General features: G+C 35.5%; 1 protein-coding gene and 1 long non-coding RNA gene across 2 annotated transcripts in view; one reads left to right on the top strand and one right to left on the bottom strand.

Annotated features, from left to right (window-relative positions):
• niban2b (niban apoptosis regulator 2b) overlaps positions 1-17,579 on the top strand; it is a 52,273-nt gene that overhangs the window by 19,130 nt on the left and 15,564 nt on the right. Inside the window, exons 4-6 of the mRNA NM_001326382.1 lie at positions 2,129-2,257; positions 2,735-2,840; positions 5,379-5,546. Of these exons, the coding sequence (NP_001313311.1) occupies positions 2,129-2,257; positions 2,735-2,840; positions 5,379-5,546 (403 nt within the window). The remainder of the gene's footprint in view (positions 1-2,128; positions 2,258-2,734; positions 2,841-5,378; positions 5,547-17,579) is intronic.
• On the bottom strand, positions 32-10,927 carry LOC141385821 (uncharacterized). The gene is made up of 4 exons (XR_012406889.1): positions 10,850-10,927; positions 5,363-5,552; positions 2,797-2,846; positions 32-2,176 (listed from the first exon to the last, which is right to left on the bottom strand). It is a non-coding gene; the product is annotated as an uncharacterized lncRNA (long non-coding RNA).

The following is a 17,579-nucleotide window of genomic DNA, read 5'->3' as shown; positions in this document are numbered from 1 at the left end:
ATAATTAAAATAACACAACCCGTCAACATTTAAAAAACTCAAATCCTAAGGACAGATTTTATTTCAGAAGGTTTTTAAAAACAAGTATGGTTGGAGTGTCTAGTGTGAGGTTGAGACTTGTGAAACAGTGAAAGCCTGATCTCCTCTTCTCTTACACCGGGTGTTTGGTACAGACGGAGAACACTGATCTAATGGCCTACTGAGACTCTGAGTGTCTGTGGGGTCTTAAAATGTCTAAAATTTAAAAAAAAAACTAAATATTAGGCCTTAATGTCTTAAATTCACTGAAATTTTGTCCTGTAGGACTTAAATCAGTTTAATCAGGTCTTAATTTCCAGTCAGGCCAACACTCATCCAATTTACATATTAATAAAACCTTTAAAGGGTCATGACACCCCCACTTTCAGTTCAGGTCCACCTCAGAATTTTTTTCAAAAGATGCATCATAGTGGGCGTGAAGCTCCGCGAGCAAAGGCCAGGAGTGGGCATGGCCAGCAGGGCAGGGGAGAAGGAGGGGAGCGAGCAACTGTTGTCAGTCGGTTCACAAAATGAGACACAAACCAAGCGGAGACCCTTGATTTTATAGTTTACAAAGTTAAACTGCAAGAAATAAACAGCAATTTAATCCCATGCTAAATTTGGATTTTCATATAGCTACACCTAACCACAATTTATATAATTAAAAAGATAATAGTGTTCAAATAAACACTAAATTAGGACTTTTCCCTCAAATCTCGGGTCTGAATGCAGACTCAGTGCAGCAGGTCTCTGCCCTGTCTATTTTAACCATTAGCCCTGCTGGTAATCTTGAGGATTTAGGCGAACACAGCAGCATGGCGATGTGTCTAAATGTGAACAAACTCCTGATAAAAGACAACGTCCGCCATTCTCTAATACTCGTACTGCTCTCCTGACAAAAATGCTTGCAGCACACACACAACTTTGCTGTATTGGGCCTGACAGGATCGCAGGGAAAAACATGCAACAAACCCCGTGGATCAATGAAACAAAGACATACGACCCTTCATGAACGACTAAATATTGTGTGCCATGGGTCTGCAGACGCGTCTCACCCAGTCATCAACGTAGGATTTCGCAGCTGAGCTTGGCAGTGGCAGCCAGGTCTGCTTTGTCTTCGGAAAGCACGTGCAGTCATGAATAATTAAGAAGCCGGCTCTTCTCATAGGATAAGAAAACTCTGCTATGAATAATAATGAGAAACCGACGCGTCATCTTTGCACTTGCAGTTCTGTGCTTTGTCGCAGATTTTGATCCCGCCTCAAAAATCATTTTAAACCCAGAAGCTGAAATTAGCTGACAAAAGCTCAAAATTATCCAGTTTTTCCCACAATTTAAGCTGACAGGTGCTGCTAACATTGTCCTAACTGAAGCTCAACACACACAAATCTGTTAAAATCTCAAAAAAAGTACTCTGGTTTTGTGTACCTTTAACAAAGTAAAATTCATTAACTCAATTTTTTAAGTTTATCTATAAGACCAGAGTTTGCTTGTTTTGACACATTATTTGTGTCTAAGAAATAACAAAATTAGATTTTTTGGATAGGACCTATAAACATCTTTTCCACTGAATGTTAGAAAAAAAGTTTAACCCTGTATAAGTCTGAAATTGTATTCATAATGGTCTTGAAAATGTCTTAAAGTCTTAAATCTGACTTGGTGTGACCTGCAGAAACCCTGGGGACTGTATATGTGTTGAAGATCTGATAAATAAGGAGGTTTCAGACCAGATATACCTCTTTCTATTCCTCTTTTTCACTCTGTTTGCAAAAGAAGTTCATTCAGGGTGATTTCTCACAGGCCTGGAGTGTTGTAATGGCAAACAGCAGAGGAGAATGGATGATAATGGCTTTGTTTGAGTAAATGTCGACTTGTTTTATATTTGAAATGTGTAGAATTATCACAGTGTGAACCTTGAAGATGAGCCTTTTTTTCGCATGTATCAGACAGACGCACTGGATGGGCAATGTAAACAACAATTAAATCCTTCTGGTCTTAACATCTATTTACATAATGTATAATTAGGTCCTCTCTGAAAATGGATGGACAATTGTGTCTTTCTCTGCAAAAATAGGGTTGTGTTTAAACCATGTTTCTTTTTTTCTTCTAGGTGCCTCTTAAGAACAAGTCCATCTTCTCAGGAGCTTTATTTCAGTATCTAGAAGAGAATAAAAAGTGGAGGAATCGTTTTCTCTTTATTCCTGACTCCTACAACATCAACTATTATGAAAACAAACAGGTAATGAGTTCATATAAATGAAGTAAATCTCTTTTCGGCTTTGTCATATCACTTTTTTGAATAATGTATTGCTTTTTGTTTCCATTCCTTTGAACTTGCACAGGACTGAGGTCATCATTTTAAATAGAATTAATGCATTAATATTTTCTTTTGTAAAAAAAAAAAATGTAAATAAAAAATTAATTCAAAGTACACTGTGAAAATTTTTGGGGTTCCAATCAATCGATTTGGTTTGAGGCAAAATAAAGGAATTAGGTTGGCTCATTAGTTTTAATAAATTTAAGCGAATTAAACATAACAATTAAGTTGTCTCAATAAGTGTCAAATAAATGTAATAATAATTAAGTGTCAAATTATTTAAAAAAAAATAGTTATTTATAAACAAAAATAATTTGTTTTTAGAACAAACAACAAATGCCTTTTTTTATGCAAATCAATCATTTCTGTTCTGTCATAACACTTGTGTTTTAAATGTAGGCCCATGAGCGAGGGCTGCATCCAAAAGGCAGCATTAACTGTGCTGGTTACAGAGTCCTGACCTCTATGGAAGAATATTTGGAGCTCCTAAACACCAGCCTGCCAGGTCAGTCTGAAGGGGTGAGAAAAGGAGAAGGGGAGAGAGAGATATGGGAAGACATCAGGGATGAAATGAGGTTCTAAAATTTACAAGTTTTTTTTTTTTTTTTTTTTGAGGTGAACAATTAATCCATCCAAGTTAATCCACTAAAAACAAGACTTCTTGTAATGTTTAATTCAAATCTAACTGTTTTTTCTGCACTGGAACTGCAGTCTTTCTCTGAGGATGTAGGTTTGAAGGCGTTTGCTAATTGTGCTTAGCTTAGCCCCTCCAGCTGTTAGTTTAAGATAGAAATATGTCATCATTCTGAAATAAAAGTCTTAAGTAACTTCTGGTTCACACAGATTTTAAAGGAGAATTAGGCTCTATAAATCTGTATGAAAGTTGGCGGCTTACCGGTTTTACTAGAGTCACGTTGTCATGACAATGAAGTTGAAAGATTAGATAACTGCACATAGACAAGGTCAGTAAGCAATTGTCTCACACAAGACTCATGTTAACATGCAATGCAAGGCTGTGACATTTAAAACCTCCTGTTTACTTGGCCCTGTGTGCTTTCACTTTAGGAAGGGACGCTGCAGGCAAAAACATTTTTATATTTCCAATGCTCTTGCCAATTTTGATCTCTTTGACTTTTCAGTAAGTGTTTTTTCAAGCCAATTTAAAGAAAGCATTCAAAATACATGGTATCAGATTGTAGATTGTAGATTTAAATTAAATCTATATATTGAAATTTTTCTGTTTTCTCCTGCACTCAGCCCTAAATCTCAACTTTAGCAGCACTAACACCAAACTCCATTCATTCATTTTAATTTCGGCTTAGTCCCTTTGTTAATCTAGGGTCACCACAGAGGAATGAACCGCCAACTTATCCAGCAAATGCTTTATGCAGCGGATACCCTTCCATCTGCAACCCATCACTGGGAAACTAACACCACCAAACTACATTTTTATTTGTATCTGTTCCAAAGGGAAATGTTCATTCATAATTTGCTGCCCTTTTTAACATAAAAAAAAATTGTGCAAATATATTTCATGTTGCCCTATTATGTTTTTTTTTTTTTGAAAATGACTTTCCATGCAGTGTGCAACACAACTCTAAGTGAATGAAAACATTCAGCTGATGTTTAAATCTGAAAGTGCACCTTGTTTAAATTTTTTTTTTTTTATAAAATATTTTATTCGGAGTAGTTTAGATGATTTATGGTTGGTCCGAATCATTTGTCTTTTCATATCAACATTGAAATGAAACTATACCAAATATGAAGATCTGGTAAAACGTGAACGAGCCTTTCCTTTTAAATGCTAACAAAGTGCTGGGTGTGTGGGACCGATCATGACTGATGATGAGTGAACATTAATGAGTGAACACTCTGGTGATTAATGCAATAGTCTACATTGATTTGCCGGCTGTTTGTTTAAGGAAGGATCAGAAAATACTTTTAATGTATTGGACTTTATCAGTACACCGTTCATGGATCAGTTTCTTCATCCATTTCACAAGTGTAAGTGCCATTTAAAATGGTTGCTGCATTGTTTTTTTGTAGCATGCAAAATATGTATTTAATTGTTTTGTTACTTGTAACCGTTCCACACTGCTTGTACTGTTTCTGTTTAACTTTTTATATTAACATATTGCGTCCAAAACCACGTAAAAACGTGACGCTTGACGCTTTGTTTACGGATTTAATTGCGTTTTTGAGCTCGCAGTCCTCTGCCATTTGTCAATGTTCCTACACATAGGCGGAGGTCAAGTTTCACAATACTTTAGCTTTTGCCACTTTGTGGATTTATACTGAATGTGTGTCGTTGTTTTTACTTATGATTAAGAGTAGAAAAATATGCTGGTGTTTAACTGCATTTCTTTAATGCACTCCTGCATTGGGCTCACACATACACCCTCCACTCTGACTACTTCAACAATGTTGATAAACTGTGGGGGGCATTTCTCTCTGTCTCGCACTGAACGCAGTCAATCAATCGCAGTCGACCAATCAGCGCAAATTAGCATCGTGCTAAGGAGGGGTTTGGAAACGAATGAATCGCTGAACAAATCATATAGGAGCCGTTGGGATAATTAGGTAAAAAATAAATGCATATTATAGGACAATAACCAGCCTGTTGCTGGAGACCCCCAAAACCAAAATATGACCTTTTTTAATGCATAATTGGGGCTCTATAAATAAATTAAACTCCCATTTCTGGATAACAGTGGATGAATTATGTAAATTGGCACATATTTAATAAATGTATCAATTGCATATTTCAACCGTGTTTATGAAAACTTTATGAAAAAAATGAAGATACATAAAATGTTTTTCATTATTAACTTCAGCTGTGTATTTTCTTTCCGATTAACCTGCAGTGTCTTGCTTTAAATGAATGCATAAAGTTGAGTGAGTGTCTAGATAAGCAGTGAGGGAAGGGAGTGTACAGAAGCTGACTGTGATCTTTGTATGTTGTGCAGCTGTGCTCAATGACTATGGAGATCTCCTCATCAGGCCATACGTAAAAGCATTAAATCATACCACATGCATTTTCCAGGTGTGAAGGCTAAAGTTGGCAGTTCTCCATTCCTGAAATGTGCGACTCAGTTCCCACTCATCCTCTGGCACCCTTATGCTCGTCATTATTATTTCTGTGTGGTGACCGAAAAGGAGCAGCAGAAGTGGAGCGCTGTCTTTCAAGACTGTGTCCGGCACACAAACAATGGTGAGTCTTAAAAAAACACACACACACACACGCACAAAGTTTTAAGCTCAAAACATCGTTTTAACACCCATACTGTAAGGCTGCATGATATAAAGGAATAAATCTGATATACTGGTTTGGCTTAGTGCAGTTTTCACACTGTGCAAGCAATTTAAATAATAAAATTCCTTGTTGCCAGTTTCAGACTGCATGTTTAAATGTAAACCAGCATCTCTCTCTGAAATTAAAAATATATAAATAAGTGGTTTAGACCTTCTAATACTGGCAATCCCTGTTTTATTTCCTTTTTTTTCTTTCTTAAAGTTGTTTTTAATGCTAAATTAACTCCCCAACTGACTAATTCTTCCCAAATATAGTAGTTCAATTTATCAAATGAAAAATCCTGTATTTGTTATGAATTTAATTTAATCTAAAAGTCTTTTTTTTAATTTTATAAAAAAATTTAATTGAATTAAATGTATTTTAATTTAATTTTTATTTAAAATTAAATATATTTTAATTTAATTTTAAATTAAAATTTTATTAAATTTTTGTTCTAAATTAAATTAAAATTTAATTGAATTGTTTATTTTATTTGCCAAACATGTATTGCAGAAATTCAGCATAAAATATTTGTAAAAGTTTGTTGGTCTTTCTCTATATTATGCAGCCTTACTACATACAGTACATATTCAATGTATGACTCATTACTTGAGGTAACTGGCTTTCATTACTCTTATTGTCGCTGTATTGTTTATCAGAATAGGCCGCTTTCAGACTCACTAGTTTAACTGATGTGTTATTTCATAAATCAAGCTTTTTAGACAGCCCTCTATCAAAAAGGAAACTCGAGTGGAACGTTTGGCACGGTTGAAGGTGCTAATTTGGCCTGCTTGATAATAGAAAGAATTCCACCGCTCAAGGCTGTAAAAAGAGTCAGATGAGATCATAGAAAAGCTGGAGATGTGCTTTCATCTTTCAGGGCCCGTGCTGGAGTCTATGACTGTTTATACTGTACAGCAGCTTTAACTTTTATAGCATTAGCAGATATTATAGCATTTCACAGTAAAATATATAAATAAGCTGTAATTTAGGCAGACTGTTTATTAGTCAATTCTCAGACTAGAAGTGCAAAAATCTGTTATGTTTTCAATATAGCAACAATTTTGCCTTGGGCTACCAGAGGGTTCATTGTAACTGAGTTTCACGCTTTCACACTGATGTCACTGTTAGATTGCTTGATATGCTGTTTGTCAGGCCACTCAAACAAGAGCACACTTGTCTATTTGAAGGATATGATATGATTGTCACAATCTATTGTGGTTATAGCACCTGCTTGGTGGGAACTTGGTATAGTTCTGCTTGATATTATCAATGGTCTTAAATATTGCTAATATTATCACTATAATAGACAGGTGTGATGGCCAGAAATTCCTCATAAAAAGACCATGACTATGTTTCAACTATTGCGGGATGGCATATTGGTAGTAATTTAGATTAACCAGCTACTGTTATTGAGCTAAAAAAAAACACCTTAGCAATACATTTAGCACAAGCCCTCCTTCCAATAAAACTTGACTAGAAAGTTTATTTGGTTTTTAATCAGGATAATGGGATAGTTCACACTAAAGTTAAAACTTGCCTTTATTTTAGCAAGACTTTAGCATTTCTACAAAAACGGATATATTCACAAAACGTGTAACGTATTACTTGCACTCTTTTCTTCAGCTTTCATTAGATGATCCCTCTAACATGCATTATACAAAAAAAAAAACAATGCACAAAAATTAACCAAACAACTGGTAAAAAATGCTAAAAAAGAACATGCTAATATACATTGTTGATAGCAAAAATAAAAAGCAAAAAAAAGTTATATAAATATTATATTACTGGATGTGATGCCTTGCTACTCTTAAAGTGTTTTTCACTGTTTTCAGTGTACATAAGCTGTTCATTCATTCACTCATTTTATTTTTAGCTCAGTCCCTTTATTAATCTGGGGTTGCACAGTGGAATGAACAGCTGATTTATCCAGCATATGTTTTACGCAGCGGATGCACCTCCCAAGCTGCAACCAATCACTGGAAAACAACCATACACACTCATTCAAACACATACACTACGGACAATTTAGCTTACCAAATTAACCCAAACCACATGTCTATGGACTTGTGGGGGAAACCGGAGCACATATACTGTACAGTACATTGTAATGTGTGCCGCAGGTTTTACTTCTACAAACTATACATTTTTAGATTACCAGTAAAAATAAGATCTTTATGAATGTAATCATTCATTTTTCGATCGACTTAAGGCTAGTTTAGATTTCTGTGTGGAGTGATCGGCATGACCCACTGTGCCTGTCTTGTGCATAGTCGTGCATTTATACTTCTTTGTGCTGTTTGTGTTGCTCTGCAATGACACACTAGCTGCCAGTAGGTTTTGATGTTCCTCTGTGTTGAGTTATTTTGAGTTTTTTTTTTCCTTGAATGCTACCTTAATAAATAAATAATGCAACAAAAAGTAGCACATTTTTGTGATCCTGCAAAATTCTTAATTAAACGCAAAATAATTGCATAAAAATTTATTTAATCTCATAAAACATCCAATTCCAAACCATATAATAAAATTAGATTCATTTCAGTTTATAATCTATTATTTTACGTGACTTTTAGACGTTGCATACGCAGCACGTGATGTATTTGAATGTCTCTTGAAAAATGACGTCTCACCTGTGCCTTCACAATCATTACATTTACATGGAATGGGGTGCGGGAAGGTTTTCCCCTTGTGCAGCAAGCAGATGCATATGAAACGTGAGTGATTTACATGAAATCATAGCAAAGATGAGATATAGACATTCTGTGGTGCGAATTGGGTGTTCTAGGGGGTCTGCTTAATGTACAAGTAGCTAAAACTTGCTCATTCAGAGGTAGGAACTGGCTGACGTGCTACAACTTTAATCATAAGGTAAACCCAAAACAAAAGTTTTCATCTGGAGCTACTTCACAGGACTCGACACATGTAAACACTTGCTCCATCGGGCTTGTGGCTCTCAGCACCACCCACAATCGTCACTGCTACCAAGTCGACCAATCACAGAGCTCACAGAGTCTAGTTACATTTATTTGTGCACATCAGCGTCGGCGTCAGCGATGGTGAGGGCTATGCAACCGCTGCACGAGGCCATATGGGCGTGCTTGACGAAAGTCTAAATCAGCCTTTAGTTCGTGATTTATCACAGTGTAATGAACCACCAACTACTCTGTCATATGTTTTACATAGCGGATGCCCTAAAGTGCGATATTGTTAAACAGTTTCTCACAGTATGTTTACTCTTCAAATTTTCAGTTTACAGTTTCAACTAAAGCAAAGCTTTCATATTGTGCTGTTTTGAGGTGGTTTCATGAAGGTCCTCTTATAGTATAACGCCTTGTGGGGTCGCTTGACAATGACAAGGGGTTGCTTGGTGATTTTCAAAATTCAAATAAATTTTATTACACTATTTGAATGACCATATTTTATTCAAACCCCACAGAGGATAGTTAATAGTTGCATTAAAGAAAACAACATACAAATAAAAATCAGCCATCAGCCTTTAATTTTTATATTAAAATGTAATTTAATTAATAAATGACTATAAAAAACATTTAAATGGTCAATAGACTGTTGCATTTATGTGTTGACAATATGCTTATGTTTATACATATCCATAGTTGTGTCTTAAACATTTATATATTTACAGTAGAACTACCTTGAAAAATGGGGGTTGCGAGTCACTGACATTGTTATTTTGGGGGTCGCGGGCTGAAAAGTTTAGGAACTCCAGTATAACGTACTCATTTGGCCTATGAGAAAGAAGTCTGGTAATTTCAGACACTAACTGGAGTCATATAAGTTCAGTCTTGTTGGACTTATTGTTGGTGTTGGATGTGAGGTTGTCCATGTCTCATGCATGTTCTGATGGCTGTTGAGCTGTTTTCTCTCCCCTGTAGTGCAGATTCCAGAGTGGTCACAGCTGGGCCTGTCAACCCATAATTCAGTTTGGATGGGAGACTGCTGGAGGGAATGCACACTTGCGGCGAGGGCAGTAATGTCCCCTGGGGTATTAAGGCGGCCATTTAAAAGTGTGTGTGTATTTGAGAGAGCTGGCCAAATCCCTGCTGCTTGTAGTATGATCTGAATGCAAGCACATCTGCAGAGACGTTTTCCCAAATAAGGGCTGGTTCAGATCTTTTCAAGTTCTTTACTGTTCATTAATCTAAGATGGTTGCTGGTTTATTGAAAGTACGTTTGACTCATTGAGTATGTTTACATGGACAACAATATTGCGATTTTAAGATGATTAAGACACTACTATGATTAAGATTTTACCATGCAAACAGCGATTCAGATTTAAGCAGCGATTAAGGTTGTTCTGCCCTCACTCCGGCGTCTCTATCAAAGTTAGACAGACAGATAAACTCTTTCAAACACGTGAGATTGTGGGAGAATGCTGCTTTATTCCATGCCACTTTGAGTATGTTGAAACAGAGTGAAACTATGGCTGTTTCTCAATTCCAAGAACGCAGAGAATGGACTTGCGTTCTTGTAGAGTGCGGTCTTGCCAGGTGTCCTCGGAAGAACGAACTCAGGAGACCGCGAGGGCAGAGAACGCGTCCTTTGAGAAATGGGATTCTGCGTTCTTCTTGATGGTCATGTGACCTTCACGCGTTTTAAATGGAAATTATTTAAACATTACAGCCTTCATACAACGATTTATTGTTTCCCCCCCTCTTCAAAATATATACTTTGCATAAAAACATTATAAATATACTCTGCACAATATAAATACAAATACAAATTTTAATACGAATTTCAGCAAACAAACAACCCTTAATTTGTTTATTCCTTTATTAAGATGTTCATGGTAATGTTTACTTTCACCGTTTCATTTAGGAACGCTCCTGAGCTAAATAAGTAATATCTCTGAACTTTAATAATAAATCTAAATTTAATGCTGCGCTTCCCACCTCCAGTCGCAATGACTTCTGGGAATTCCAGAGCAAGTTCGGCGCTCAAGTCTGCATCAGTGCGTCGTCGATATCAAGATCACATCCGGGAAGTTTCACGCGTCCTCCGTACTTGCGGTCTTGAGTATTGGAACTGAACTTAGGCAGCTGATGATGACGTTGCACGAGAACACGAGGACGCAAGACCGCTGAAGAACGCATATTGAGAAACAGCCTATGTAAAAAGATGTACATAAAATGAGCTATAGTTATCTATGTACATAACAATAATATCTGAGATAGAATATAAACACAAACAGATAATAAACTTACAGACAATGCTTCTACAGATGATCACAGGATGAGTGGATTGTAAGTGTCTTCTTGTAGGGTGTTCTTTTTAAATAAGGCAAATAACTGATTCTAACTGTCAGAATGTTTCTATGGCAACAACAATTTAAAAGAAGCTAAATGACTAGGCATTAACTTATGGATTCTGAATACTAATATTTAGTAGATGATCCAGCACAAAGGTCATAATCAAACTAAACAGAAATCGGAATAGGTCATGTGGAGTATGCCTATTTTTGTTGGATTATTGAAGTGCAGTAAAGACATGTAAACACAATAATCAAACTATTACCATCATGTAGGACTTTCGCCGGATTTTGCGACAGGATAGTCTATACACCCACAATTCTCTGCCCCTACCGAGTCAGTGAAGGAGAAATCTCTGCCATCCCTTACTTAATCTCAGGATGCCCAAAATTCAATGAAAGGGAATGTGAATGCCAAGTATGGTTTTACCCGTACTCGAAATTGGTCCTCCGGTTTGAACCCATCCAAGTGCACGCACACATGTCAAAAATGAGAGCACACAAACATAAAAACACACTGTGAGCAAATAAGGTTTAATTGTCTTGTGCACCTCAGCTGGGTTTCAGAGACGAACAGAGTGCAGTTTATTCAGTTTATTTCCATCTTCAGTTCCTGACGGGACCAGGAATTGAACCTGCAACCTTTTCCAGGGAGTCCAACTCCCCGACCATTAGACCACAGCTTCCCCAATGGTGCTATATGTCGGCGCTTTAAAGTGGAAGAAAGTTCTTTTAAATTGTTAAAATTTATGAAAAAAAATTATACTAGATTAACTTTTCAATAAAAGTTCCTTTGAGGTAGGAAAAAAGGTTCTTCTCTGGCATCACTGAGATCCTATTTTTGGTTGAAGCACCTTTAATTTTTTTAACAGTGTGTGCACTTCAAGAGGCGACTCTTTACTATTTTGTTTAGGGCTGCATACCTGCACAATATATTGTTTCAGCATCGTTATTGCAATGTGATCATTCACAATAGTCAGTGCAATTACGCACAATGCTGAGTCTGGATTATTTATTTTGCAAATGTATATTAGGGGCCTGAGATGAGTTTGAGCATTTTAAGAAATTGTACAGTTTGTAACTTTTGTACCATTTGTAACTTTTAAAAATGAATAACCATCAATTTTATTAAATTATTTATTATTTTACAATTGATTATTCAATTACTGTATACTTGAATACAGTTCGACTCGGAAAACAAAACGCTGCTTTTTTAATTTGTATCTTTTTCTTTATTGAATTTATCTGTGCTTGTAGAGCAAGAGTATGCTTGTTTCTTATATTTTATACATATACACTCTTCTACAGAATTATCCCAATAAATCTATTCATACATTCTTTCCAAATAGTTAATCATCACATCTAGTGAAATTGGATACATACTGCAGAATAAAATAATATTGCAATGTTTGATTTTTCCAACATCGTGCAGCCCTAATTTAGATGATGCATAATTCAGATCATCTTTTTTCTCCCTCTTTTGGGTTTATCACAGTCATAAAGATAAGTTTTTTTATTCTCTTTTTTCAGTGAATTTCAGTGAAACAGTCAATTGTAATGCTTGATTTCTGGTATTTTATCTAAACACACTGTGCTTTAGTGCTTCACTATCTGTATTGATTGCTTTTATCCTCACAACAAATGCTCTCTGTGATGTTATGCAACACTGTTCTGATTCATCGTTTGGAAAGATGTTGTGTCAGTCTGTATGTTAATCGGTTACTATGACACTTTAAGCCTAACCCTGCTAAAGGGGTGTAGGTTCTAGTGATTCGTAATGGGCTGTCATTTATATGTATCTGCCCTTCCCTTTTAGAGTACCTGACAAAATTACACATTCATTAGTATTGTAATTATGATAAATACTGTAATAGTAAATGGTCATTAAGTGGACTTGTGAGTGATAGTGTTTCCTGTGAATCATTTGAGTTACTGCTGTTCAATCAATCCACTTTTTAAGTCTGTCACGCAGTGCAGTGTCTGGGTCCAAATCGGGAGCAAAAGTAAACAACAAACAAAGCTAATCTACACTAATGGTGTGCTGTAATAATGATTATTGTAAAACTTATCTTTAAATTGCACAGTAAATCAAAGTGTATGAGAAATTCTAATTGTCCTCTAAAGGAATTAATTCTGATATGCTGAAGTGAGTCATCAGCAATTCCAAAGTCTGAACATCTGTAACAATGTTTGTATAATCACACCTAATATTATTCAATACCATCAATAGCTATATATTATTATTATATAGTATATATTATTTTATATATTATATATAAATGTATATATTATATTATATTTATATATTATATATTATTTTATATATTTATATATTATATTATATATTATTATTATATATATTATATATATATATATATATATATATATATATATATATATATATATATATATATATATATATATATATATATATATATATATATATATATATATATATATATTACATATTATATATTATAAACATCATCTTTGAACACTTGAACATTCATGTCAAAAAGATCCATTTGTCCAGACAAAATGTGTATTAGTGTAACATTTGCATGCTTCTATGAGCACTCATTACTGATTATGTGAAATGAATTTCTTGTAGCACAGGTATCTGGTATCTTTGTTTATGAAGAGTGAATTCAGTTACTGACAATATACATTCAACAAAATTGTCATTTCCAGCAGTGATAAATGAGATTTATCATTGAGTTTATTAGGTCATTGGAAATGTGTAATTGCTTTTTATTATGTCTAAATTTACCACTGTGAAATATTCTACTTATGTTGTGCTTGAAGTGGAGGTTTAAGTGGATCGATTTGTTTCTTTATTGGTTTAATCCTGGGATTTGGATCAAGATGATATGCTAAAATAGGTGAGATCTTCTGAGCTTGAATGCAGATATTGTAATTAATGTTTGGTTTCTGTTCTGTAAGATATAGACCAATCACAAAATAACTGGGCCATCTGCTCTGATTGGGCAGACGGCCCAGTCTTTTTGTGGTTGGTCTATAGCAGGGGTTTTCAAAGTGTGAGGCGCGCCTCCCCTGGGGGGCGCCAGAGCATGTCGGGAGGTGCGGGAAAAAATATAATAAAAATATAATTATTAAGTTTAATTATTATATGTATTTTTTATTATATTTAAACGTTTTAATTAAACAAAGCAAAAAAAATAATACGTCAAATATAAGAAAACCTTTTTACCCAGAAGGCCATAGCTGTGAATTCGCTTCTGTTTGGCAAGCCTGCCAATACAGGTATATGCCTGCTAATACAATGGGTCGGTTTCTGAGACCCCCCTCACGGAGACTGCCGTCAAACTGAAAGCAAAAGTAAAATATGTCCGGGCCCGGTGCTCTCTCGGCTTCCTCTGTCCTCGTTCCTCCTTTTATGATCCAGAGCTCCTTCCGTGGGATCCGAGGCAGGTGCGCACCGCAGGTGTATCCACTTACACGGTGGCCTCACTCCGTTCCCACGGCTCTCGGCCAGGCCCCCTCGCCATAAAAGCCTTCAAGTTCAGGGCTTAAACCCAAAAGACGACGATATGATGATCAGTATTTGAGTTTAGGATTTACGTGGACTGGACCAGCTGATGAACCACGACCTTTATGTGTGGTTTGTCAAAATATTTTGGCTAATGCCAGCATGAGACCTGCAAAACTTAGACTGTTTTGACTGGGATGGACAGTTCTTGGATCTGTTCTATTCATATTGAACCATCATCCTAGTTTTAAAAATGTTATATTAAAATACTTGTTATTACTCTGTAAATAATTGCACTTTCATGCAAATGATGATAAAAGTGAGTTAACAGTCTGATATATATATATGTGTGTGTGTGTTTGTGTGCGTGTGTGTGCGTGTGTGTGTGTGTGTGCGTGCGTGCGTGCGTGTTTGGGAGGAGGGGGGCGCCAATGGATAAGTTGTGTCAAAAGGGAGGCCCACTGTCTTAGACTTTGAAAAACCCTGGTCTATAGTTTACAGATCTCATGAGAAAAGCAAGATTCAATGTGATGAGATAACTCTTTATGCATAGAAATAATGGCAAAGTAATCATGTCATTGTGTTGAATTGTCTGATTCATAATCAAATGGCCACTTTGAGCATTTATTTGTGAGTCAGAAACATACAGCAGGGCACAATGTAGCCTGATTCATAGACAAATGACTCTAATGAGCTGGTTCTTATTGAATTGTTCACAAAACCCTTACACAGTCATGGGTTGCTGGTTTGAATCAGTCCGATAAATCCTTCATTGAATTCCAGTGAAAAAAAAAAAAAATCACTGGTTAAATTACCATATGCCACCGTGTTGTAATAGATTTGCAAACACATTTTTTTAAAGTTATAGTTTAATGAATATTGCATAATGTTGAATAATTTATAGTTTAAATCTTTTTGGTTATAAACAATGCAAACACATATTCTGTTCAAATAATGCATAAGCTATGAAAATAAATGTAGTTAATTAGACTAATGTCTCTTTAATTGTTTGATATTAATCTACTCTAACAGACGTCCTTTATTGCATGGGTTAGTGTGTGTTTATTTTGAAAGACGTCAGCTGAGAATTAAAGCTAAACTGAAATCATAAGCCAGGCGCATGTCTTGGATACGGTTGTGGTGAGAATTGTGTCAAATCTGTGTTGGTTCAAGTTGCATTGCACTAGTTCTCTACAAAGAGCTAAATGTGAGGAGTAACTCAATATATCATGTAACTTATTACAGCTAATCTGTGTTCCAAAAAAATGTCAGAAACATGCAGTGCACCAGTAGGACTGTGTTATTCTGTGTATGGATGCCCAGAGGAGTACGCCCAAGCATGCATGAACAGGGTTGGATCAGGGCAAGATCCTGACAAGTCATAGCATGTTTTTGGAAGTGCATAATTTGCATGCAAGATGTTTGAGGTGTCACTATGCTATTTTAAAGGCTGATAAATGTGTTTTGATGCTCCATGCAGAGTCAAAAAAAAGAAATGCCCTGTTTCACCCAAAAATCTAAATTACAAAATTTATTCTTCCTCATGTGCTTTTAAATTTTAAGTTTCTTTCTTCTGTTAAACACAAAATAAGATGTTTTGAAGAAAGCTGAAATAATGATGGAAAAAAAATGTGTATATATATATATATATATATATAATGGAAGTCAATCTGTACCGGCTACCAATGAAAGAAATAAACTTAAATAGGTTTTGAAAAAGTGAAGAGTGAGTAAATTATTTTCATTTTTGAGTGAACTATCCCTTTTAATATCAATTTTAGCATCACCTGTTTTCTAACAGTGTCTGAAATAGTTTAAAGATCCCATCTCTGTAAACATCCCAGTGTATGGTAATCTGATATGGTAATAATTTATTGTAACTTCATTGACATTGATTACAATATAATTAATTTATTTTTAAAGGGCCATGAAACAAGTCTACCTCAGAATTTTTTTCAAAAAATGCTTCATGATGAGGGAGAAGTGGGCATGACCATTAGAGAATAAACTAGAAAACTAGAAATAAACTAAGTGATTTAATGCCATACTACATTTGTTATTTATAATTTCACATACACATTTTTTGTTATATCACGGACAAATGATTTGTTATATTATTTGTTGTATCATTATAAAGATACTCATGTTTGTATAAACACTATAAATGAGGAGGACTTTTCTCCTCCTCAGTCCCCTGGTCTAAATGCAGACACAGTGGATAGCTGGGCAGCAGGTCTCTTGCCAAATCTTTTCCCACCATTAGCTCTCCCGGTCATATGGAGAATTTTAAAAAATAGGCGAACACAGGAGCCCAGATTAGCAATGTGTCTGAATGGTAACAAACTCAACTGATAAAAAAGAAACAAAGCTCGCCATTGTCCAAAAACATGCAACAAACCCTGTGACTCATTTCTCAAGATCTCAAAATCTCAATAATTGTGTTGCTTCCACTCATTTTAAATAAGTAGCTTAAATAAGCAGTAAACATTTTTTGTAGTGCAGTATTGTTATCATTGGTAGTCTGTGAATAATTCTTTATGAATAACCTAAAGTATTTTTAGAATGCATTTTAAGGGTCCCTAAGCAAAAAGGTATCAGTTCTACAAAATCTTCAACATGTCGACACAGACAAACCTCCCCCAGGCCTCAGCTGCAAGAGTTTTTGAGGGTCCAAGTCGATGATGTTCATGGACAGCCAATGAGGACCATTAGCTGGCATTATGAAGATATGAAGTAGTTTTATGCAGAAATAATGACTCATTTTAGACTGCAGAATATTTTTTTCTTTTCTTTTGCGAGATAATAACTCTCTTATAACTTCTCTAATAACTTTCACATTCACTTACTGCTATATTAGGACATGAATTGCAATTAAAAAAAGAAGCCTGCTCTGAAAGCTTAATGTTGTTTAAATCTGAAGTGTGTCGAAGCAATCCATTCATTTCTACCACACTACTAAGTGATGCTTCAAGTATGCAGTTCTATGCTGTGGTGAGCAATGTGTTTGGACTGGCGACCCAGTAAAGTCTGGTATGCGGCGGCAATTAATTCGAGTTCTTTTTGTTCTGCTGATCTTCACTGTGTGACTTTGACTGGTGGGAGAGAGGCTTTTATGTCTGAAAAGCAGCAGTACAGCTTGCACACAGGTCACAAATACAACTTTGGTGAAATTAGGGTTATTTATGTTCATGAGGCG

Source organism: Danio rerio, chromosome 5 (genome assembly GCF_049306965.1).
Source record: "Danio rerio strain Tuebingen ecotype United States chromosome 5, GRCz12tu, whole genome shotgun sequence".
NCBI lineage: Eukaryota > Metazoa > Chordata > Actinopteri > Cypriniformes > Danionidae > Danio > Danio rerio.
The sequence above is the reverse complement of the archived record's forward strand: the minus strand, read 5'-3'. Positions and strand labels throughout refer to the sequence as shown.